The sequence below is a fragment of the Vanacampus margaritifer genome, chromosome 10 (genome assembly GCF_051991255.1).
Source record: "Vanacampus margaritifer isolate UIUO_Vmar chromosome 10, RoL_Vmar_1.0, whole genome shotgun sequence".
Taxonomy (NCBI): domain Eukaryota; kingdom Metazoa; phylum Chordata; class Actinopteri; order Syngnathiformes; family Syngnathidae; genus Vanacampus; species Vanacampus margaritifer.
In genome coordinates this window covers 15,852,328-15,878,476 of record NC_135441.1, presented here as the reverse complement: position 1 = coordinate 15,878,476, position 26,149 = coordinate 15,852,328, and the positions used below count along the sequence as shown (strand labels likewise).

The window sequence follows — 26,149 nt, the reverse complement described above, 5'->3', positions numbered from 1 at the left end:
TTTTTTTTTTTTTTCATTGTGAAATTTTCCTCTATTGTTTTAATCAAATAACTTCTCCCGATTGACTTGACTCACCACAGTGGCGGCCAAATGTAGTCAGTGCGCAATTGAGTAAGGCGCATTTTGCAGGGGCGCGTAGTTTAATATCACAGTATTAAAATGTGGTGTGTTGCTCTATTTGAACTTCATCATGTTGTTTAAGCTCTTAATGAATATAATTACTGACTTAGGCCTACTGGGTCGGGTGTTTGAAATAGGAAATTTTTTTTTTTATTGGACAATTTAGGACTATTTGTAGGCTATTTGTTATATATTTTTTTTCCAAACGAAATTGTCAACGGCTTTGTTTTTCCTCTTGGTGTCAGTGTAACATTAAAAATCATGGACATAACGGCCCCTCCCCATGATTACCTACATCTTTTGTTTGAGCTTGACAAAATCTCAGTCGGCATTTAGACTGAGGTCGTCCGTGACGTGTACATCGTGTTGGAGCAGCGTAAAAATTGACACAAAAATGACTTGGATTTAAAAAAAAACACCTCTACGATTTTGTGTAGCTGCATGTTGCTGTTGTGGGGAGATGGCGGCCCATGTTCTTTTTCATTTTGCTTTGCTTCTGCTGCTGTGGAAAAGGGCTTTGTCGGAAATTCGCTATTCCATTCCCGAGGAGGTTAAAGATGGAACTGCCGTGGGGAATATTGCAAAGGATCTGGGCCTTGATATCAGCTCTCTGGTTGATCGACGGTTCCGAGTGGTTTCCGAATCGAATGAGGCCTTTTTTGAGGTAAACCAGCACAATGGGGTGTTGTACGTGAGCAAGAGAATAGACAGAGATGACTCCTGCCAGGGCAGCGGCGCCTGCCTCTTTGAGCTCAAAGTAATCGTAGAAAGCCCGTTGGAAATACATTATGTCGTTATAGAAATCACAGATGTGAACGACCACTCCCCCGTTTTTATTGAGAAAGAGCAAACGTTTGAAATAGCGGAGCACACGTTGCCTGGGAAAAGATTTCAGCTGCATGCAGCGCATGATCCGGACGCAGGGATGAATTCCATCCGCGCATACACGTTGACGTCAAATGAGCATTTTGAAGTAGATGTCCGCCAGAGCGATGAGGATAAAATTCCATTTTTGGTGCTGAAAAAAATTCTGGACAGGGAACAAAAGACAAAACACTCGTTGCTGGTCACGGCGGTGGATGGAGGGAAACCTCCCCGGTCGGGCGCTCTGAATGTGTCTATTATTGTCCTCGACAGCAATGACAATAGACCAATTTTCAGTCAGGATATTTACCAAATTACAATAGCAGAAAATATTCAGATTGGCACTTCAGTATTTAAAATAAACGGCACAGACCCAGATGAAGGCATTAACGGGGAAATTGAATACAGGCTTGCAAAGACATTGAAGAAAAATGTTTACAGTGTTTTTGAAGTGGAAAAATCGACAGGTGTGATTAGAGTAAAGGGAAAAGTGGACTTTGAAGAAAATGACGTATATAAACTAGATATTGAAGCATCAGACAGAGGAACACCACCCCTGACAGGGGAGTGTAGAGTCATTATAAAGATACGAGACATAAATGATAATGCTCCGGAAATAGAAGTGACGTCACTGTCTAATATAGTTCCCGAAGATATAAAACCCGGTACAGTTATTTCGCTTATTAGTGTGAAAGATAAAGACTCGGGTGTTAATGGCAAAATTATTTCCACAATAACAAATGCTGTCCCTTTCGAATTAAAACCATCCTACAAAGAAAACATATTTTCAGTGGTGACTAAAGAATATTTGGACAGAGAGGAAGTGTCTCATTATGAAATCACAATAAAAGCCACCGACTGTGGAGAGCCTCCTTTATCAGCTGTCAAATCTCTCAATATTCAGATATCAGATGTGAACGACAACAGCCCACACTTTGAACAGAACCCCCTTGAGTTTTATTTACCAGAGAACAATGTGGCTGGGAATTCAATTTTCCGTGTAAGTGCAACAGACAAAGATATAAATGAGAATGCAGCTATTTCATATCATATTGTGAGAGAGGGACGGCTCAATGACATCATGTCTTTCCTAAATATAAATTCTGAAAATGGACAAATATCAGCTTTAAGGAGTTTTGACTTTGAGAGGCTGAAAAGCTTCCAGTTCCAAGTGGTGGCCACCGACGGTGGAAGTCCTCCACTGAGCAGCAACGTGACGGTGAACGTGTTCATTCTGGATCAGAACGACAACGCTCCAGTCATCCTGTATCCAGTCAGCTCCAACGGTTCGGCTGAAGGCGTGGAGGAGATTCCCCGCAATATGAAAGCAGGAGACTTGGTGACTAAAGTCCGAGCCGTTGACGCCGATATCGGATATAACGGCTGGTTGCTGTTTTCTCTGCAGCAAGTCACCCACCACAGTCTGTTTTCTTTGGACCGCTATACGGGCCAGATCCGAACACTTCGCTCCTTGACGGAGACAGACGAGGCTGAGCATGGACTGCTCATACTGGTCAAAGACAACGGCAACGTTTCGCTCTCGGCAACAGCTACTGTGACTGTCAAACTTGTGGAGCCCAAAGAGGCTTTTGCAGCTTCCGATGTCAAAAGTGCAGCAAAAGTGGACACTGAGGAGGACAATGTGACTTTTTATCTGATCATCACTTTGGGCTCAGTCTCGCTCCTTTTTGTCATCAGCATCATCGTGCTGATCGCTATGCAGTGCTCCAAATCCACAGAGTACACTTCCAAATATCTACAAGACGCTAATTATGATGGCACACTGTGTCACAGCATCCAGTACAGATCAGGAGACAAACGCTACATGTTAGTTGGACCCAGGATGAGTATCGGGTCCACCATTGTTCCCGGCAGCCACGCCAACACTCTGGTGCTCCCTGACAGGAGACACACTTCCGGGGAGGTAAGGCAAAACCTGCATTTTCATTTTTACTGAAAAACTCACACCGAAACACAAATGCTTAGCTAAATTTAGAAAGGTGGTTCTCAAATGTTGTCACCCTGGTGCTCGCATTTTCCTGTTGTTGCAAGGTTGCAACCCAATGAACGTTTAAAATGAACTTACCTACATCAGCAGAATTGTTCGCTCTGACGCCCGCGATCCAAATGTTGAGCTTCACTATATTTTTTTCAATTCATTTTTATGACTGGCACTTACCTAATATGTTCCTCTATATAGTACTGAAATAATCAGAAAACAATTGTTCTGTTGTATATTATTTTTATTTTTTTCCTATATTTTTTTTTTAGTTACTCTCTTCGACCCACAAAAAAATGGGTTCATGACCCACCAGTTGAGAATCGCTGATTCAGAAAACATACACACAACACTAAATGTTTTTTTTTTTATGCAATGGACATTAACCCATAAACAAAGAACACAAATATAGCCATACTAATCAGACACATTTTAACATTGCCAAATAAACATATTCGATTGGTTATTTTGGACTTAAAGAAGATGTGCCTTTGTTAGTCAAACTAGTTGTGACAATGCTGAATTGAGTCAGTCGTTTCAAGACCTGGCGCTGTCCAAGGTGCTGAACTTTTCAGTGGCCACTGGCCAGTGAATCCATGTGATCGAAAATGCAGGAGTGCTGGGAAAGTTCATTCTCTACACTAGCTATAGTTCAAAGGTCAGTTAACACATTTTAATATGCACTTTCAGTTCGTATTTCATAATTCAACATATTTTGTAACTAAGTTCTCTGTTCCAAAAATTAACTACTTCAGAGTTCTTTTTTTTTTTTTTGCCAATATGCTGTTGCGAGCTGTTGCCTTTCCCCCAATTGTTGTAGTGCACACAAGTAGCCAGCAGCAAGTTTAACAATACAGTTTTAAAACATGAGGAAAAACATGTTGCTCGAATACTCTTTTTTTAAGTGAGGACTTAAAACACAAACAGTAGCCTTGTGTAGTCCTTAATGTGCAAGCAAAATGTAGGAAATAGACTGATGGGAAATTAGCGGTCACACATTTAAACTACACTCCCCACCCCAAGTCTTCAGGTGGCCATTTAACACCTGCTCCCAACTGCTTTCATCAGCTTTCTTCAGCACAGTACCACACCGATATAACATCAAGCTTGATAGTCCACTAGGTGTCAGTGTTTAAACGTGGATGGCGCATTAAAAAATGTTCTTTAACAGTAAAGGAGCGTCATTGCTGGACTACAAAGAACACAATCGCTCGAGTTCTCGAAGAGCTTCCTCCGTCCGAGCGTGTTTCTTTATTTCTTACCACAGTATAGGAAATATTCATTGCTATCCAGTTATGGTGTTTTAAATTGTTACTTACGCGGATAAGGAAGAAGACGGATAAATATGTATTGGACGCGCCCTGTGTTTTTTTCCCTCCTGCTTTGTTACGGGGAGCTGGTTTCAGCCCAGCTGAAATATTCGGTTCCAGAAGAGGTTAAGGTTGGATCAGCTGTTGGAAATGTTGCAAAGGATTTGGGCCTGGACGTCGGCACTTTAACGAGCAGGAGGTTTCGCATTGTGACCAGCGCACAGGACGCGCTGTTTGAGGTAAACCCGAACAATGGGCTTCTGTTGGTGCATAAACGCCTCGATCGCGAGCAGCTGTGCGACAGGAATGCTGTCTGTGTGATGGATCTCAAAATTGTTGTTGAGAACCCGCTGGAGATTCATTATGTCTCCGTGGAAGTGATAGATGCCAACGACCACGCACCGAGCTTTACAGAAAAGGGGAAAATAATAGAAATAGCAGAAAATATTTTGTCCGGTGCACGGTTTCAATTACCAGGCGCAAAAGACCCAGATGTTGGAATTAATTCAATCCAGCGTTATAAACTGAGTCAGAGCGACCATTTTCAACTTGAAATTCGGGAAAGGGGTGAAGATAAAATCCCCTTTTTAGTGTTGCAAAGGCAGCTAGACAGGGAGCAGAAAAAAAATCATAGCCTGATTTTGTCTGCTGTAGATGGAGGGACACCATCAAAATCTGGAACCATAAATGTGACCATACGGGTTCTAGATAATAATGATAACAGACCCATTTTCTCGAAAGAGGTTTATTCTGTAGATTTGCAAGAAAATTCTGCATTAGGCACCTCTGTCATAAAAGTGCAAGCTACTGATCTGGATGAGGGAGCAAATGGGGAGGTGGAATATGAATTTGGGGGGGACATGAATCCAGAGGTGATGCATCTTTTCAGTCTGGACAAAAAATTGGGAGAAATTCGAGTTAATGGGCAAACTGACTTTGAGACTTATAATGTTTTCAAGTTGGATGTGCAGGCCTCCGACAAAGGTCAGCCTCCCATGACAACAGATTGCAGAGTCATCATAAAGATTCAAGATGTGAATGATAATAAACCCGAGATCGAAGTGACATCCATTAGTAACATGGTCCCAGAAGATGCAAAACGTGGGACTGTGATTGCTCTCATCAGTATCACTGATATTGATTCGGGCCCGAATGGGAAAGTTATCTGCAGTCTAACAGAAAATGTACCGTTTGAATTAAAGCCATCATTCAAGGAAAATATGTATTCCTTAGTGACAAAAGACGCTTTAGACAGAGAAACAAAATCAAATTATGACATTTCAATCACAGCTACTGACTGTGGTGAACCTGCCCTTTCCACATTAAAAACTGTAGGCATCCAAGTAAAAGATGTGAATGACAACATCCCAGAATTCCCACAAAATCCTTTAGAATTATATCTGACAGAAAATAATGAACCTGGTGCTTCGTTTTTTTCAGTCAATGCTTTTGATAAAGACTTAGACGACAATGCTGCAGTGTCATATTATATTGTCAGACAGGGCGGTCATACTGACATCACATCTTTCCTGAATGTCAATTCTGAAAATGGACAAATATCAGCGTTAAAAAGTTTCGACTTTGAGACGCTGAAAAGTTTCCAGTTCCAAGTGGTTGCCACCGACGGTGGAAGTCCTCCACTCAGCAGCAACGTGACAGTGAACGTGTTCATTCTGGATCAGAATGACAACGCTCCAGTCATCCTGTATCCAGTCAGCTCCAACGGTTCGGCTGAAGGCGTGGAGGAGATTCCCCGCAATATGAAAGCAGGAGACTTGGTGACTAAAGTCCGAGCCTATGACGCCGATATCGGATATAACGGCTGGTTGCTGTTTTCTCTGCAGCAAGTCACCCACCACAGTCTGTTTTCTTTGGACCGCTATACGGGCCAGATCCGAACACTTCGCTCCTTGACGGAGACAGACGAGGCTGAGCATGGACTGCTCATACTGGTCAAAGACAACGGCAACGTTTCGCTCTCGGCAACAGCTACTGTGACTGTCAAACTTGTGGAGCCCAAAGAGGCTTTTGCAGCTTCCGATGTCAAAAGTGCAGCAAAAGTGGACAATGAGGAGGACAATGTGACTTTTTATCTGATCATCACTTTGGGCTCGGTCTCGCTCCTTTTTGTCATCAGCATCATCGTGCTGATCGCCATGCAGTGCTCCAAATCCACAGAGTACACTTCCAAATATCTACAAGACGCTAATTATGATGGCACACTGTGTCACAGCATCCAGTACAGATCAGGAGACAAACGCTACATGTTAGTTGGACCCAGGATGAGTATTGGGTCCACTATCGTTCCAGGTAGCCACGCCAACACTCTGGTGCTCCCTGATAGGAGACACACTTCCGGGGAGGTAAGAAGAACTTTGACATCTAGTTGTGTGACTTTTGGATGCTATACTGTTATGTTTTTTTTTTCTGGGCTCATGCTGGTCTGGCAAATGTAATGATATTTCCTAAGGGTGCATATTTTGTCTAATTTTGTAATTTACAACTTCAGCTCTTACAACATTACACTTACATCAAACATGTTTCCTCTTGCTACTGTTGGCGAATTGAAACGCCTAATTATTTTTAGTACATTGGCATGCAGTGAATTATACAATTTAGCTGAAATTGGTTGCATTCTCTACCTACTTAAATCTTGAACATTTTAGTTTCTCACCATATTACATTATTCATCATTTTTTGGTCAAGGGTCAATTCATGTATCTTGGTGACCTTTTGAAAGAGGCGTTTACTCGCTTACTTAATTGAGCAAATGAATTACGCAATTTTGATTTTTAAAAAGTAGAAATAACTTCTGCTGGCCATAGAAAATACTTTCACTTTAATGTAAGAGGTTCACACTTCCCCTGCTGACTAAATAATGACCTTACAAGCAATATAATAAAAAAATTGTTGCTAAAATATTAAATATAGGCAATGCAATATTTAAGAATTTTGCAAATAAACTGGAATGTAGGATTATAATAAAATACAATTTATTATTATTAGTAACAATACCACCACTACTACTACTACTACTACTACTACTACTACTAATAATAATAATAATAATAATGACAATTAAGCTATAGTTAAACACTTTGCAATTAAATTTTGAAAAAAATAGGCCTAATGATGAAAAAAAATCATCCATCATAAATAAAGCAACATACAACGTTAATAGTTAGCCTGCTGTCAGGGGGTAGTGGTGTTTGCGGACCCAAACACAGGGAAGCAGGGCAAGGAGGCAGTGGTGATGTATATATATAAAAAAAGGAACTTAATGATACAAAACAAAAGCGAACTCCAAATGGCAAGTGAGGACAACAAGGCAAAAAACTGGCAGCATGACGGGAGGAAAGCGACAATGAATCGACGCTGACAGAGGGGAGACAGGAGCCTAAATACACACGCACACACACTAACGACACACCAAGACACAAGTGGCTGAGGGCACTGATTGGTTGACACGAGGAAGGGCAGGATTACACTTAACAAGACCAAGGGAGACACACAAGGAAAAACAGAACCCAAACATGACGCCTACCACGTTGACGCTATTCTCGAAAGTTCTGAAATTTAGTCATGCGATTAAAATTATAAACGTCGCATTGCAACCAGAGGAAGGCTGCAGAATAAGTTGTACCACGACTATAAAGGAAAAACATTTTGTCAATGATTACTGCCTATGCTGTCTGTTACAATGAATACATGAGCTTCGTTTTCACGGGACTTGATTGGTGGCTGTAAATTAACATTTTAAACGGGTTGTGCCGTTATATGAATTATGCTAGTAATATTCCCTCCCGCTTGGTGTCACTGTAATATCAGCAAGGGCAAAATGGACGCAGTCCCACCCTTGGAACATCCTTTGTTTGATACAGCTCACCATTTAGAACAGGCATGTGAACCAGGAGGGTCTGCTTGTGCTTTCCACGAGGAATGCTTACACTGCTGTGAAAGGGACGACAGATTATTCCTATCAGAAGAGAGGAATAGCCTAATATTTTTAAGGTTTATTTGAACGATGCGGAACGATAAAGGCTGCAGCCGCTGGCTGGTTTTTGTTTTATCTCTGCATTTATATTTGGGAGAACGAGCTTGGGCTGAACTTCGTTACTCCGTTCCGGAGGAGGTGAAAGAGGGCACGTTGGTTGGAAATGTCGCCAAGGATCTTGGCCTGGATAAAGCTTCTCTAGTGGATCGACAGTTTCGTGTGGTGTCTGGATCGAAAGAGACGTTTTTCCACGTCAGGCCGGAAAATGGTGCGTTGGAGGTCCGTCGGAAAATCGACAGAGAGGCGCTTTGTGAGGGCAGCGGCGCGTGCGTCATGGAGCTAAAAATTCTGGTTGAAAACCCGCTGGAAATGCATCACGTCGTCGTGGAGGTTACTGACGTGAACGATCATTCCCCGAATTTTGGGGACAAAGAGCAGGTATTTGAAATAGCCGAACAATCGTCTCCTGGGACGCGTTTCCAGCTTCAAGCAGCCCGTGATCCAGATGCTGGAATGAACTCTGTGCGCACATACACTTTAACGGCTAACGAACATTTTGAACTGGATATAAGCCAAAATGACGAGGAGAAAATACCATTTCTAGTGTTGAAAAGGCCATTAGACAGGGAACAGAATAGAAAGCATGTGCTTTTTGTTACTGCAATCGATGGAGGGAAGCCACAGAGATCAAGCACACTCAATGTGACAATTATTGTTCTTGACAGTAATGATAACCGTCCAACTTTTAGTCTAGATACTTATACTGTGGAAATAAAAGAAAATGTTTTAGTTGGTGTAAGTGTCACAAGGGTAAATGCCACAGATCCCGATGAAGGTGCAAATGGTGAAATAGAATATAGCCTCGGCAAATCTTCAAATAAAGCTCATGACATTTTTGAGCTAGACAAGTCAAGTGGACTTATTAAGTTGAAAGGTCCCGTTGATTTTGAGGACTCTGAAATTCATAAACTTGATATTCAAGCATCTGATAAAGGGCAACCTCCTTTAACAGGGAGGTGTCGAGTTATTGTAAAAATAAAAGATGTGAATGATAACCCTCCTGAAATTGAAGTGACATCGCTGTCAAGTAAAGTGTCTGAAGATTCTAAACTAGGTACAGTTATTTCCCTCATTAGTGTGACCGATAAAGACTCTGGTGTGAATGGCAAAATTATTTCACAGATTTCCAGTGATGTCCCATTTGAACTAAAACCTTCCTACAAAGAAAACATTTACTTAGTAGTCACTAAGGAATATTTAGACAGGGAGGAAATATCAAACTACAAAATAACCATAACGGCCACAGACTGTGGTGAGCCTCCCTTGTCAACTTTTCAAACTTTAAATATTCAAATATCAGATGTGAATGATAATAAACCACATTTCCACCAGTATCCACTTAACTTTTACCTTTCAGAAAATAATATTGCTGGACAGTCAGTATTTTCTGTTAGCGCAACAGATAACGATGTGAATGAAAATGCAGCTATTTCTTACAATATCATTAGAGCAGGGATTGAAAATGACGTAACATCTTTTTTGAATATAAATTCAGAAAATGGTCAGATCTCAGCACTAAAAAGTTTTGACTTTGAGACGCTGAAAAGTTTCCATTTCCAAGTGGTGGCCACCGATGGTGGAAGTCCTCCACTGAGCAGTAACGTGACGGTGAACGTGTTTATTCTGGATCAGAACGATAACGCTCCAGTCATCCTGTATCCAGTCAGCTCCAACGGTTCAGCTGAAGGCGTGGAGGAGATTCCCCGCAATATGAAAGCAGGAGACTTGGTGACTAAAGTCCGAGCCTATGACGCCGATATCGGATATAACGGCTGGTTGCTGTTTTCTCTGCAGCAAGTCACCCACCACAGTCTGTTTTCTTTGGACCGCTATACGGGCCAGATCCGAACACTTCGCTCCTTGACGGAGACAGACGAGGCTGAGCATGGACTGCTCATACTGGTCAAAGACAACGGCAACGTTTCGCTCTCGGCAACAGCTACTGTGACTGTCAAACTTGTGGAGCCTAAAGAGGCTTTTGCAGCTTCCGATGTCAAAAGTGCAGCAAAAGTAGACAATGAGGAGGACAATGTGACTTTTTATCTGATCATCACTTTGGGCTCGGTCTCGCTCCTTTTTGTCATCAGCATCATCGTACTGATCGCTATGCAGTGCTCCAAATCCACAGAGTACACTTCCAAATATCTACAAGACGCTAATTATGATGGCACACTGTGTCACAGCATCCAGTACAGATCAGGAGATAAACGCTACATGTTAGTTGGACCCAGGATGAGTATCGGGTCCACCATAGTCCCGGGCAGCCACGCCAACACTCTGGTGCTCCCTGACAGGAGACACACTGCGGGGGAGGTAAGGAAGCTTTTGAATTTATGTGGCTTTATGACAAAATGTATTGGTTTGAGGATGTCTTTGTTTGCTTTTTTACATTCGATCAATTTATCACTTGTTTACGCAACAGCAGAGATTATAGAAATATAGTGAAAAAGAGAAAACTATACACTGAGATTTTATGAACATTTATGCACATGCTCAATGACTATTGCATAAACTTTCCTTGGCCATATGATATCTCCCAACGCAAAATCGCACACATTATTTATAATATATACTAATAAAATACTCAAAAAGTTTAGAAAACTTTTGTATTGGTGTGATTTGAAATACAGTAAAAAACAAAAAAAAAACACTTTTATTCATTCTAGCATTAGCATTAATGGGTTTCATATACCTTTTATGGGTGAAGAGAGGATGAAGTCATTCCTGCTGGTTGGAACTGCAATGTTGCTGTCCATGGTGCTGAAAACTCCTGCTCTTGTTTCAACAAGTCTGTCGAGAAACCTACAGAGACATGCATTTACCTCAAAATAATTCAGTAATATACATCAAGCGTTTTAATGGTTTTGATCGTGTGTGTGTGTTTACTAAAAAATGATGCAGTGTTTATGTTTGCGTGCTAGTGGATCAGAATGTTTGGTTTATATATTAGTTGAATTTGTTTGGAAATATTAAACATGTTTTATATAATCATTAATAAGGTCTGGCGTTGCTGTGATAGTAAAAGTGTAGCGGTTCTGTCTATCTTGTACATAACCTGCGTTATTGTGAATTGTTGTGGCATATCTATACACTTATATATCACCATGAGCAATGAGTGAACAAGCAATTGTTTTTGAATACATTATGCAAAGTTGTATGTAAAGCATGTTTCCTTCACCACAATACAAAGTCCTGCTGGCTTGGTAGGCTATTTATTCACTTTACAATGTAGGCTAATGCGCGATAGAGGTTTGATAGCGGTCTATTTTGTTTTTAAGGGGCTACATATATTTGGGGAGCTCAATATGCCCAATGCGAGCATTTGTCTGCAATTAAAATGTAAATTCAAATGTCATATCCACGTGGTGGCAGTATGTGACCATATAAGGTATATTTAACGTTGAAAGAGGCAGAGTCCGCCCATCCAATATTCAGTCTGGTGGTGAGAATTCAGCTGACAAAATCGGACTAACCCACGGTGATCTTTTCATGTTAGTTCTGCATTCTTTTGCATTTTAAATGCAGAACAGGGAGCTGTGATGGGGCCATTGTTATTCTGTCTGTAATGACGAAAATATTCTAGCAAAAAAACGGGGACATTTTGGACATGCTTGGATTCCTATTTTGGCTGCACAACATGGAACAAAGAGGACGGGAGCGCCGGCCGTTGCTCGGCATATTGGCGTTGTTTTTATGCGTCCGTTTTACTTCCGCACAGCTCAGATATTCCATATCCGAGGAACTCAATGAGGGGACTTTTGTTGGGAATGTTGCGAAGGATTTGGCAATAGACCTATCTTCAATTAAGCAGAGGGGATTCCGCATTATGTCCAGCTCGAGTGAACGTCTCTTTAAGGTAAATGACAACGACGGGGCCCTTTACGCGAACCGTAAGATTGACCGTGAGGAGGTGTGTAAGGAGAGCAACGCGTGTTTAATTAATCTTAAAATCGTACTCGACAACCCGCTGGAGGTGCATTATATCACAGTGGAAATAATAGATTTAAACGACCACGCCCCCACGTTCCCGGAAAAGACAAAAAAGCTGGAAATATTCGAGTCCGCTTTGCCAGGTGCTAAATATCAGCTGCAAAATGCATTTGACCCGGACGGCGGTATAAACTCAGTGCAACAGTACAAAATCAGCCAAAACGACCACTTCCGCTTGGAAGTGAAAGATCGAGGGCGAGACGGCAAAACGCCTATTTTGCAGTTGCAGAGGCAGCTTGACAGAGAGAACAAACGCAACCACAAGCTGGTGCTGACAGCCATTGATGGGGGTACGCCCCCCAAAACAGGCTCTGTTGAAATCCTCATCGAGGTTCTAGACGTGAATGACAACATGCCGGTGTTCACTAAAGAGACTTATTCTGCAATGCTGCAAGAGAACGCCCCGGTGGGCACGACCATTATTCAAGTTAATGCTACAGACTCTGATTCTGGCTCCAATGGGGAAGTTGTTTATTCGTTTGGAAGTGACGTCAAGGATAAAATTAGACAATTATTTAACATTGATTCCGTCACTGGGGAGATTATTGTTAAAGGGAATGTTGATTTTGAGGAGCAAGACAGTTATGATATTGACATCCAGGCATCAGATAAAGGAATGATTCCATTCAAAACTGATAAAAGTGTAATTATTAAAATTATTGACACAAATGATAATCGTCCGGAGATAGAAGTTACGTCTTTGTCTCGTGCAGTTTCCGAGGACTCGCGCCCTGGGACAAAAGTAGCTCTCATCAGTGTTACAGATTTAGACTCGGGCCCTAACGGCAAAATAATATGTCATGTTTCTGAAGAGTCTCCTTTTATGTTAACTGCATCTATGCAGGACAACATGTTTGCTGTTGTTACAAAGTCCCAGCTTGACAGGGAGCAGAAGCAGACATACGATATAACAATAATTGCCAAAGACTCGGGTGAACCAGCTCTAACCTCCAAGCAGATTATCAGTGTTTTTGTATCAGATACAAACGATAACAGCCCAGCATTTTTATTGAGCCCTTACACGTTCTATGTTAGTGAAAATAATAAACCAGGGGATTCTGTATTTTCGGTAAAAGCGTCTGATCGTGACGAAGGTGAAAATGCGCATATTTCTTATCACATTTTGAGGAACATAGGAAAGGAAAATGGGCACACATCATTTCTTAATATTAATTCTGAGACGGGAGAAATTCTGGCACTAAAAAGTTTTGACTTTGAGGCACTGAAAAGTTTCCAGTTCCAAGTGGTGGCCACCGACGGTGGAAGTCCTCCACTGAGCAGTAACGTCACGGTGAACGTGTTCATTCTGGATCAGAACGATAACGCTCCAGTCATCCTGTATCCAGTCAGCTCCAACGGTTCGGCTGAAGGCGTGGAGGAGATTCCCCGCAATATGAAAGCAGGAGACTTGGTGACTAAAGTCCGAGCCTATGACGCCGATATCGGATATAACGGCTGGTTGCTGTTTTCTCTGCAGCAAGTCACCCACCACAGTCTGTTTTCTTTGGACCGCTATACGGGCCAGATCCGAACACTTCGCTCCTTGACGGAGACAGACGAGGCTGAGCATGGACTGCTCATACTGGTCAAAGACAACGGCAACGTTTCGCTCTCGGCAACAGCTACTGTGACTGTCAAACTTGTGGAGCCCAAAGAGGCTTTTGCAGCTTCCGATGTCAAAAGTGCAGCAAAAGTGGACAATGAGGAGGACAATGTGACTTTTTATCTCATCATCACTTTGGGCTCGGTCTCGCTCCTTTTTGTCATCAGCATCATCGTGCTGATCGCCATGCAGTGCTCCAAATCCACAGAGTACACTTCCAAATATCTACAAGACGCTAATTATGATGGCACACTGTGCCACAGCATCCAGTACAGATCAGGAGACAAACGCTACATGTTAGTTGGACCCAGGATGAGTATCGGGTCCACCATTGTCCCAGGCAGCCACGCCAACACTCTGATGCTCCCTGACAGGAAACACACTTTGGAGGTAAGATAAGTTAGTTGATTATTTAATGATTTCCAAAGCAGAATGCGTCACATCCATGCAATTAAACGTGGTTGTATGAGGACTCAAGAGTGAAAATTGGGTGAATTGATGCAATCTATGATTGGTAGATTTGTCTGGTTCCTTTGGTCAAGCAAAGGTTTGGATTGGTTTGCTCATTGTTGTTGAACACTTTGTCTAGAGTCCAATATTTTATCTTGTGAGCCACTTTAAACAATGCAAGTGACAGTTATTTAGAGGTTGTTTTTTTTGGTAACATTTAAATGGTAAATGGGCTGCTTTTTATAAAGCCTTCTATGTACATCATATGGTGCCCAAAGTGCTTTACACTGCCTCGCATGCACGCATTCACACACATTCATACACCAGTGGTTGACTGCTGCCATGCAGAGCACTGCCAAGTCCATGGGAGCAAATCGTAGGTTCGTCGTCTTACTCAAGGACACTTCAACAACCACATGGTTGGGAGACGACCACTCTACCACTGAGTTACGCTTCCCCCATGCCTGCACCGTCATTATTTCCGTAGCACAAATATAGCTTGTTTTGCACATTTTAAAATTGTACAGGAATTTATTGTGTAAAATAAATTATTATTATTGTTATTATTATCCATCCATCCATTTTCTTGACCGCTTCTCCTCACAAGGGTCGCGGGGGTGCTGGAGCCTATCCCAGCTGGCTTCGGGCAGTAGGCGGGGTACACCCTGAACTGGTTGCCAGACAATTGCAGGGCACACAGAGACGAACAACCATTCTCACAATCACACCTATGGACAATTTGGAGTATTCAATTAACCTGCCATGCATGTCTTTGGAATGTGGGAGGAAACCGGAGTACCCGGTGAAAACCCACACAAGCACGGGGAGAACATGCAAACTCCACCCAGGAAGGCCGAAGCCCGGACTCGATCTCACGTCCTCTGCACAGGCAGGCGGAATATTATTATTATTATTATTATTATTATTATTATTATTATTATTATTATTATTATTATTATTATTATTATTATTATTATTATTATTATTATTATTATTAGTAGTAGTAGTAGTAGTAGTAGTAGTAGTAGTAGTATTTAGCGACCCTTGTGATGAATAAACGGTTATGAAATGAATGGATTATTATTATTATTATATTTAAAACATTATTAAAATTTGATATGTATCTTATCATTTATAAGTAGCAATAGGGATAATTTATTTACGGTCAAAACAAATTACTAATAGGCCTACAAATGCTGTGCTATTGGACATCACTTGGTGCCAGTATAACGCCGCGGAAAACGAAAGGTTGTACATTTCGTGACGTCACTGAAAACAAAAATCACACGGCGCATCCCATTCGCCTCACACTACAATTGACCAAACCTTTTTTCCTCTCTGGACTAACATATTCACAACACAGTGGAGCTCATAATGCCTTATTTTCGTTTACAGCGCTGCGGATGAAACGAGTTTCACATAACTGTATTGTTATTTAAACGCGTATAGGATATTTGTCGTGGAGCGCATTTCTCTGTGCAGTGATGGAACAAAGAGGACATCAGATAATGTGGGCTTCCTGCATGATGCTGCTGATTTTCAGCCGGGTGTCAGGACAAATGAGATATTCAATCTCAGAGGAAGTAAAGGAAGGTACCGCTGTTGGGAATATCGCAAAGGATTTGGGTCTGGACAGGGCCACGCTGAAAGACAGAGGCTACCGCATTGTGCACGGCACTGCGGTGCCCCCTTTTCGAGTGAATCAGGACGACGGCATCTTGTATGTGCACGGCAACATCGACAGAGAGGAAGTGTGTGACCGCAGCAAGGTTTGTGTGATCGATTTAAAAACCGTCCTGGAAAACCCACTCGAGGTGCATTATGTGGCGGTGGAGGTCGTGGACGTAAACGACCACGCACCGAGCTTCCCGGAACGGGAAAATACATTAGAAATCTCTGAATCTGCGCTCCCGGGGGCGAGGTTTCAGCTGCAGGCTGCGCGCGACGCAGACACAGGGGCGCTGTCCGTCCAGCACTACAAGCTGAGCCCCAACGAGCACTTCCGTTTAGAAGTCAAAGATCGAGGCGAGGATCGTAAAACGCCCAGTTTGGTTCTCCAAAAGTCCCTGGACAGAGAATCCGTCAAGATTCACGTGTTATTTTTAACAGCCACCGATGGGGGGAAACCTCCACTATCTGGCAACATGACAATAATAGTGGAGGTGTCTGACGTCAATGATAACCCCCCAGTTTTTACTCAAGAGTCATACACTGTTTATCTAAAAGAGAATTCTCCTCTCGAGACGACAGTGGTGCGAGTGAACGCGACTGATTTAGACGAAGGCTCAAATGGTGAAGTTGTTTATTCTTTTGGAAATGACGTGGATTCCCGAACGAGAGCTCGTTTTAATTTAAATCACGTGACTGGGGTGATCACTGTGGCGGGGCCGATAGATTTTGAAGAGTGCAACAGGTATGAGATAGACATACAGGCGTCCGATAAAGCAGTGGCGTCACTGTCTACTGACAAAAGTGTCATCATACACATCGTTGACGTGAATGACAACGCCCCCGACATTGAAGTGACGTCATTTTCCAACGCGTTGCCAGAAGATGTAAAACCAGGGACCACCGTCGCTTTAATAAGTGTGAAAGATTCAGATTCTGGTCTAAATGGGAAAGTTATGTGTCATACTAGTCCAAATGTCCCGTTCATGCTGTCTCCATCTTTACAGAATAATATGTATTCTCTGGTTACAAAACAACTTTTAGATAGAGAACAGCAGTCACATTTTAGTGTCACAATTTTAGCTAAGGATGCAGGAGAGCCATCTTTATCCTCAGACAAAACCATACAAATTGTTGTGTCTGATGTAAATGATAACAGTCCAGAATTCTCCCGTAATAAATATATATTTTACATTAATGAAAATAACACTCCTGGAAATTCTATTTTATCGGTGACAGCGCATGACTATGACGAGGGTAGCAATGCTGTGATTGAGTATCACATATTAAGAGAGAGAGGCAGTGAGCATTTACTGACCTCCTTTTTGAATGTTAATAGTGAAACCGGAGAAGTTTCAGCACTAAAAAGTTTTGACTTTGAGACGTTGAAAAGTTTCCAGTTCCAAGTGATGGCCACCGACGGTGGAAGTCCTCCACTGAGCAGCAACGTGACGGTGAACGTGTTCATTCTGGATCAGAACGACAACGCTCCAGTCATCCTGTATCCAGTCAGCTCCAACGGTTCGGCTGAAGGCGTGGAGGAGATTCCCCGAAATATGAAAGCAGGAGACTTGGTGACTAAAGTCCGAGCCTATGACGCCGATATCGGATATAACGGCTGGTTGCTCTTTTCTCTGCAGCAAGTCACCCACCACAGTCTGTTTTCTTTGGACCGCTATACGGGCCAGATCCGAACACTTCGCTCCTTGACGGAGACGGACGAGGCTGAGCATGGACTGCTCATACTGGTCAAAGACAACGGCAACGTTTCGCTCTCGGCAACAGCTACTGTGACTGTCAAACTTGTGGAGCCCAAAGAGGCTTTTGCAGCTTCCGATGTCAAAAGTGCAGCAAAAGTGGACAATGAGGAGGACAATGTGACTTTTTATCTCATCATCACTTTGGGCTCGGTCTCGCTCCTTTTTGTCATCAGCATCATCGTGCTGATCGCCATGCAGTGCTCCAAATCCACAGAGTACACTTCCAAATATCTACAAGACGCTAATTATGATGGCACACTGTGTCACAGCATCCAGTACAGATCAGGAGACAAACGCTACATGTTAGTTGGACCCAGGATGAGTATCGGGTCCACCATCGTCCCGGGCAGCCACGCCAACACGCTTGTGCTCCCTGACAGGAGACAAACCTCTGGGGAGGTAAGGCTTTTTCAACAGCAATGTTTTTAATGGCATTGTTTCATTCATTCTATACATTCAAAATCAATTTATGCTCCTTGCAGACCTGTTGATGTGTGTTGCTGAAATAAACATGGTTAGGAAGTGGCATAATTCTAATTCTTCAACAACCTTATTTCCAACAGCATGTAGTTTTGAACATCTTTGGCTATAGATATTTCTTGTTGTATACTGTACACTATACTGTACGTCTTGAGGTGCAAGAAATAGGTTCATCGATGAGTAAATGGAAATTGGCATTTCATATAGCTGCTCTCCATGGTGCTGAAAAGTTATTTCAAACAACAAAAAAAGCTAAAATCGAATTCACAATAAAGAACAGACTATTGTTATGTCCTTGTCGGCCTATTAAACTTACGTGAGGGTACATTTGTGTATTTTTGCTACCATCAGGGTAGGACATGAGTATGGTTTCTAACTTTGTATTGATGTATTTTAGTTTCAGAGAACATTGTTCTTAAAAAACAACAAACAACAACAACATGTATCTCTATCTCTATCTGTGTGTGACTTGGAACGGGCGAGATTTGCGTACGTCTGTGGACATAATTGAATTTGAGCCTGTCATAATTGCTTATGCATGTTGGGGTGGTATGTTACGTTTAATCGACACTAGGGGTCAGTATAGGCTAATAGGCTATAACTCCGCGTCAAGCACTATTTTACGTCACTGTCTTATTTCAGACCCGACCATCTCGTTCGTGTTATTTCTCAAACGCTTCCTGCACGGTGTAGTGCCGTGATTAGCGAATCACTCCTTTATTCTAATATTAATATTTATTTATTTTTAAATGTAACAGCTATTTTTGTGGCTCGTTCAGCACCAGTACACACTCGTCTTTTCCAGGACATTGCATATCGAACGGATAATTTTTTGCCATCTACACGGCATGGAACAAAGGCGATGCGGAGGTAGGAGGGAGCGGCGCTGGTGGTTGTCTTTAGTGCTTATTTTGTGCAATGGAGCATGTGCACAGCTCAGATATTCCATATCAGAGGAGGTTCAAGAAGGAACTGTGGTCGGGAACATTGCGAAGGATTTAGGGCTGGATAAAGGCGTGCTTAAAGGGCGAGGATACCGCATCGTGGCCGGCACAACTGAGCCCATTGTGGAGATGAACCTGGACGACGGCATCTTGTATGTGGCAAGGAGGGTTGACAGAGAGGAGGCGTGTGAGCGCATCAGCCCGTGTGTGATCAACCTGAAAACAGTGCTTGAACATCCACTCGAGGTGCACTACGTTGCGGTGGAAATATTAGATATTAACGACCACGCGCCTGTTTTTCTAGAAAAAGAAAAAAAGCTTGAAATATCTGAGTCGGCTATGCCAGGTGCTCGGTTCCAACTCCAAGCGGCCCGAGACCCCGATGTTGGCCACTTTGCCATTCAGCAATATAAGCTCAGTCAAAATGAATATTTTCGTGTTGAGGTGAAGGATCGAGGCGAGGACCGTAAAGTTCCATTTTTAGTCCTGTTCAAGCAGTTGGACAGAGAGACAGCCGGGAGACACCGTCTCCGTCTCACAGCAGTAGACGGGGGGAAGCCCCCCAAGTCAGGCTCCATAGAAATAATTGTAGATGTCCTCGATGTGAACGATAACTCACCTGTGTTTGACAAAGAGGTTTATTCTGCCTCACTGAATGAAAATGTGCCAGTGGGCACCGTTGTGATTCAGGTGAATGCAACTGATTTGGACCATGGTGCAAATAGTGAAATAGTCTATTCATTCGGTAAGGAGGTGGATTTAAAAGTGATTGATCTTTTCAGTATAGACTCAAGCACAGGTGAAATTAAAGTGATAGGCCACCTTGATTTTGAGGACAGTCAAAGCTATGAAATTGATATACATGCATCTGATAAAGGGACAGCTCCTTTGACAGCTGACAAGAGTGTCTTGATAACTATCATTGATGTTAATGATAACGCCCCCGAAATAGAAGTGACGTCATTTTCTAACTCCATTCGGGAGGATGCAAAAGTAGGAACCACAGTGGCTCTGATTAGCGTCAGTGACTTAGATTCTGGAATTAATGGCAAAGTGCTTTGTGCCATCGAACAAGATGTTCCTTTTACTTTATCGCCATCTTTACAGCAGAACATGTACTCTGTAGTCACAAAGTCCCTATTGGATAGGGAACATATTTCTCAATATGAGGTCACCATCACTGCAAAGGATACAAACGAGCCGGTGTTTTCAACTGAAAAGACCATTACTGTTGTCGTGTCAGATGTCAATGACAACAGTCCCGAATTTTCATCAAACCCTTATATATTTTATATCACTGAAAACAACCTCCCAGGATCCTCCGTTTTTTCTGTAAAAGCTTCTGATAAGGATGAAAATGACAATGCTCTCATGTCTTATCAGATAATCAGAGAGGCAAGTGCAGACACTAAATTGTTGTCATTTATAAACATCAACCCAGAGACTGGGGAAGTAATAGCGTTAAAAAGTTTTGACTTTGAGACACTGAAAAGTTTTCAGTTCCAAGTCGTGGCCACCGATGGGGGAAGTCCTCCACTGAGCAGCAACGTGACGGTGAACGTGTTCATTCTGGATCAGAACGACAACGCTCCAGTCATCCTGTATCCAGTCAGCTCCAACGGTTCGGCTGAAGGCGTGGAGGAAATTCCCCGCAATATGAAAGCAGGAGACTTGGTGACTAAAGTCCGAGCCTATGACGCCGATATCGGATATAACGGCTGGTTGCTGTTTTCTCTGCAGCAAGTCACCCACCACAGTCTGTTTTCTTTGGACCGCTATACGGGCCAGATCCGAACACTTCGCTCCTTGACGGAGACAGACGAAGCTGAGCATGGACTGCTCATACTGGTCAAAGACAACGGCAACGTTTCGCTCTCGGCAACAGCTACTGTGACTGTCAAACTTGTGGAGCCCAAAGAGGCTTTTGCAGCTTCCGATGTCAAAAGTGCAGCAAAAGTGGACAATGAAGAGGACAATGTGACTTTTTATCTCATCATCACTTTGGGCTCGGTCTCGCTCCTTTTTGTCATCAGCATCATCGTGCTGATCGCCATGCAGTGCTCCAAATCCACAGAGTACACTTCCAAATATCTACAAGACGCTAATTATGATGGCACACTGTGTCACAGCATCCAGTACAGATCAGGAGACAAACGCTATATGTTAGTTGGACCCAGGATGAGTATCGGGTCCACCATCGTCCCGGGAAGCCACGCCAACACTCTGGTGCTCCCTGACAGGAGACACACTTCCGGGGAGGTAAGAGTCACTGACCTACCACATTATATTACACATGCGAGAAAATGTTGCTTAAATGAACTGTAACGAATTTGACACATATTCTAACACTGAGAAAGTTGTGACAGTTGTGGTTATCATATTGAAGTTGTGGTGGAATTTTTCTATTTGTTTGACTTGGTGTTTCAGTTCAGCTCTCAGAGAGTTTGGTGCTGTCTGTGGTTCTGAAGTCCTGCCAGTGCTCAGTAATTCTGTATGAAAAGAGAAATACTGTCTTGGACTGTGACTCATTTATTTGCACTGTAGTTGGTTGACATATTCTTTCTTATCGTCCAGAGGATGCTGTGCCTCCCTCAACACTTTCGATATAAACTTAACATACACATATTAGGTACCTTTAATATAATACGATACAGCAGAAAAGCTGTCAAGGTGTCTCCTTGAACACATTAAAATACAACAGTGCAGCTCCTGATTTAGAACGATTCAAAGGTCATATCAGTGTAGGAGATTTGTTTTAAGTATTAATAGGCTATATATATATATTTTTAAATCAGCTATAGCCCAATATGCCTATGCTCATACTCCCTGACAGGAGCGACACTTCTCGGCAGTTAAGATATAATTTCCCCCCCTAAATGCTCAAAATTACCAAACAAATCCTTCACTACAAATTATTGCATACTTTTGCATGCAAAACATTTGATTATTATTTTTAATGACAACTTTGTGATTTTATGACATATAGTATCATTATTTATCTCTTTAGGCATTTTTTCCATTGCAAAATTTCACAACATGAATGCCATTTAATTACAGTAATATGTATAATGTAGGGAAATTATGTTGTTTTTGTTTTCGTTTAATTATTTTTAAACAAGACAAGTTAATTTCAAATAGTTTGACAAAGCAGTGTTTGGTTTTCTCTGTTAAAAAATAAAACGGGCTACAGTCGGGAAATATCAAAAACAGGTTTTATGTTTGGCCACAGAATTTCTTCTGCCGCTGTCTATGGGTCTGAAACATGTTCAAGTAGGCCCTGCTTTTTGTGAAAACTTTGGCTCTTATCAGAAACATGGCGGTATCATTGAATAATTAATAGCAATTTATAGTTAAAAGACTGGTGTATTATGACTATGTTGTATATTCATTCGCCTCATATGTGAATTGTGAATGGAGATATGGTTTTGTAACTTTTCTTATCACAGAGCTCCAACAATAAATGTCGGTTTGTTTTGCTAGCTTTCACGTTTTCTGTATCATGGAGGGAGGAAGTTATCACGTAAATAAATTAGACGAGTGTAATGTGAGAGGGACTTGTATTTTGTCAGCTATTAAAATCAAAGGCGTCTTTAATGCATTTCAGTTTCCGTATAGCGGAGAATGAAGTCGACATTTGTACGAATTTGATGTAATTTGTATGCTTGAAAAGGACGCTCTTTTCTTCCCTGCCTATTTTGTAGTTAGAATTTTGATCTCTAGGTGTCAGTGTAAGGACACATATGCGTTGAATAATCACGTGATTTCATAGATTGAGCTGTTCCTATCCACCACCTCTTGACATCATTCGTGCTGGCGGGATCGCCATGTCTGCTTATTTGGTGTCAATTGTCTCGCTGTTTTTATTTCTAAAGCGGATGGTTTAGCGGTGGAATATTTTCATCACTATACATTTGTATTTTATTTTCACAAGTCAGGCTGATTTTCTGACAATGGACCAGTGATGTTTTTTCGTATCGCCATGGAACAAAGAGGAGCGCAGCAATGGGTGGGACGCTATTTGCTGGGGTGCGTGGCTGGGGTGCTTTTGTGCAGCGTGACTTCCGCGCAATTAAGATACTCCATCTTCGAGGAAGTCGAAGATGGAACTGTGGTTGGAAATGCCGCAAAAGATCTCGGATTGGATAAAAATACGCTGAAAGAGCGCAAGTATCGGATTGTTTCTAGTACTGCGGAGCCTCTTTTTCATGTGAGTCAGACCGACGGCCTCCTTTATGTCAGCAGGAAGATCGACAGGGAAACGGAGTGTCCACAAAGTAGTACGTGTTTGATCAATCTTAAAACCGTGCTAGAAAACCCGCTGGAGGTCCACTATGTTGCAGTGGACGTAATGGATGTAAATGATCATTCTCCCAGTTTCCCAGAGAAAGAAACAAAGCTGGAAATTTACGAGTCAGTGTTACCTGGAGCAAGATTTCAGCTATCGCCTTCTCAGGATGGTGACAGTGGTCAGTTTGCTGTTCAGCAATATAAACTTAGTGAGAATGATCATTTTCGCTTGGAAGTTAAAGATAAAGGTAAAGATGGCAAAATTCCCATATTGGTTGTTAAAAAGTCTCTAGACAGGGAGTCATTAAAATGTCATTCATTAGTGTTAACTGCACTGGATGGAGGAAAACCTCCAAAAACAGGTGAAATGAATATTTCCATAAATGTGTTAGATGTTAATGATAATGCACCTGTTTTCTCCAAAGATGTTTATTCTGTGATGCTCAATGAAAATGCTGCAATAGGAACAACTGTCATAAAAGTGAATGCAACTGATTTAGATGAAGGCCCAAATGGAGAAGTAATTTATTCTTTGAATAAGAATAATAAAATTATATTGAACCTATTTGACATTAATGCAAATACAGGTGAAATTGTTGTGAATGGCCTGATAGACTATGAGAAGAATGACATTTTTGACATTGAAATTCAAGCTTCAGATAAAGGTGCTGTGCCTCTAACAACAGAAAAAAGTGTCATCATCAAGATAGTTGATGTTAATGACAATGCACCTGAAATTGAAGTGACGTCATTTTCCAGTTCCATTCCTGAAGATTCCAGAATTGGGACTACAGTTGCCCTAATCAGTGTTAATGACTTGGACTCTGGCCTTAATGGGAAAGTGATTTGCTCCATAGGTGATGATGTTCCTTTTGCTTTATCGCCATCATTACAAGACAAAATGTATTCTTTAGTGACCAAATCACTTCTGGACAGAGAGAAAAAGTTCAAATATGATATATCAGTAGTTGCAAGAGACTCTGGTCGACCTGCACTCTCATCTGAAAAGACAATCAGTGTTTTCATTTCAGATGTGAACGATAACAGTCCAGAGTTTTCATCCAGTCCTTATACTTTCTATGTTGCCGAGGGCAACAATGCAGGAGCCTCCATCTTTTCTGTCAAAGCTTTTGATCGCGATGACAATGACAATGCTGTGATTTCATATCATATTCCCAGAGATGGAAAAGATGAAAATAAATTGTCGTCTTTTTTAAGTATAAATAGTGAAAATGGACAAATATCAGCACTAAAAAGTTTTGACTTTGAGACACTGAAAAGTTTTCAGTTCCAAGTTGTGGCCACCGACGGTGGAAGTCCTCCACTGAGCAGCAACGTGACGGTGAACGTGTTCATTCTGGATCAGAACGACAACGCTCCAGTCATCCTGTATCCAGTCAGCTCCAACGGTTCGGCTGAAGGCGTGGAGGAGATTCCCCGCAATATGAAAGCAGGAGACTTAGTGACTAAAGTCCGAGCCTATGACGCCGATATCGGATATAACGGCTGGTTGCTGTTTTCTCTGCAGCAAGTCACCCACCACAGTCTGTTTTCTTTGGACCGCTATACGGGCCAGATCCGAACACTTCGCTCCTTGACGGAGACAGACGAGGCTGAGCATGGACTGCTCATACTGGTCAAAGACAACGGCAACGTTTCGCTCTCGGCAACAGCTACTGTGACTGTCAAACTTGTGGAGCCCAAAGAGGCTTTTGCAGCTTCCGATGTCAAAAGTGCAGCAAAAGTGGACAATGAGGAGGACAATGTGACTTTTTATCTGATCATCACTTTGGGCTCGGTCTCGCTCCTTTTTGTCATCAGCATCATCGTGCTGATCGCCATGCAGTGCTCCAAATCCACGGAGTACACTTCCAAATATCTACAAGACGCTAATTATGATGGCACACTGTGTCACAGCATCCAGTACAGATCAGGAGACAAACGCTACATGTTAGTTGGACCCAGGATGAGTATCGGGTCCACCATCGTCCCCGGCAGCCACGCCAACACTCTGGTGCTCCCTGACAGGAGACACACTTCCGGGGAGGTAAGAGTCACTGACTTACCACATTGTATTAAACATGTGAGAAAACGTTGCTTAAATGAACTGTAACCAATTTGACACATATTCTAACACTGTGAAAGTTGTGACAGTTGTGGTTATCATATTGAAGTTGTGGTTTGACTTGGTGTTTCAGTTCAGCTCTCAGAGAGTTTGGTGCTGTCTGTGGTTCTGAAGTCCTGCCAGTGCTCAGTGATTCTGTATGAAAAGAGAAATACTGACTTGGACTGTGACTCATTTAATTTCAGTGGTTGGTTGAGATATTTATTCTTGTCCAGAGGATGATGGCCTCCCTCAAGACTTTCAATGTGAATATAACATACACATCATTAGGTACATTTAAGATCCAGCAAAAAAGCTGTCAAGATGTCTCCTTAAAAAAACAGTTTTGTTTGCAGCTCCTGATTTAGAAAGGTTATATCAGTGAGGAGGTTTGTTTTAAGTATTATAGGCTAGGCCTATATATAATGTTTAGTCAGCTACCCCATTATCCCTACTCTGGTACTCCCTGAGTGGAGAGACACTTTTTGGCAGTTCATACAATTTTCCCAAATGCTC

At 42.1% G+C, this 26,149-nt stretch overlaps 2 protein-coding genes across 10 annotated transcripts in view; both read left to right on the top strand.

Moving 5' to 3' along the window:
* LOC144058707 (protocadherin alpha-C2-like) overlaps positions 1–26,149 on the top strand; it is a 155,013-nt gene that overhangs the window by 14,834 nt on the left and 114,030 nt on the right. Inside the window, exon 1 of one of the 9 annotated variants that reach the window (XM_077577170.1) lies at positions 462–2,908. The exons of 4 other annotated variants lie outside the window; for them this stretch is intronic. In XM_077577170.1, the coding sequence (XP_077433296.1) occupies positions 581–2,908 (2,328 nt within the window). In that variant the 5' untranslated portion in view covers positions 462–580. Of the gene's footprint in view, positions 1–461; positions 2,909–11,795; positions 14,331–15,713; positions 18,218–18,977; positions 21,502–23,053; positions 25,577–26,149 lie in introns of those variants that run through there. 4 more of the 9 variants (XM_077577157.1, XM_077577165.1, XM_077577163.1 and 1 more) reach the window with 4 other exon arrangements.
* LOC144058714 (protocadherin alpha-8-like) lies at positions 8,140–11,295 on the top strand. Its single transcript, XM_077577175.1, has 2 exons — positions 8,140–10,660; positions 11,055–11,295. Exons 1-2 carry the CDS (start codon positions 8,318–8,320, stop codon positions 11,061–11,063), a joined length of 2,352 nt encoding a protein of 783 aa, XP_077433301.1. The 5' UTR covers positions 8,140–8,317; the 3' UTR covers positions 11,064–11,295.

Excerpts from the sequence above, each read along its gene's own strand:
- LOC144058714 (XM_077577175.1), top strand. The coding sequence starts at position 8,318 with ATGCGGAACGATAAAGGCTGCAGCCGCTGGCTGGTTTTTGTTTTATCT.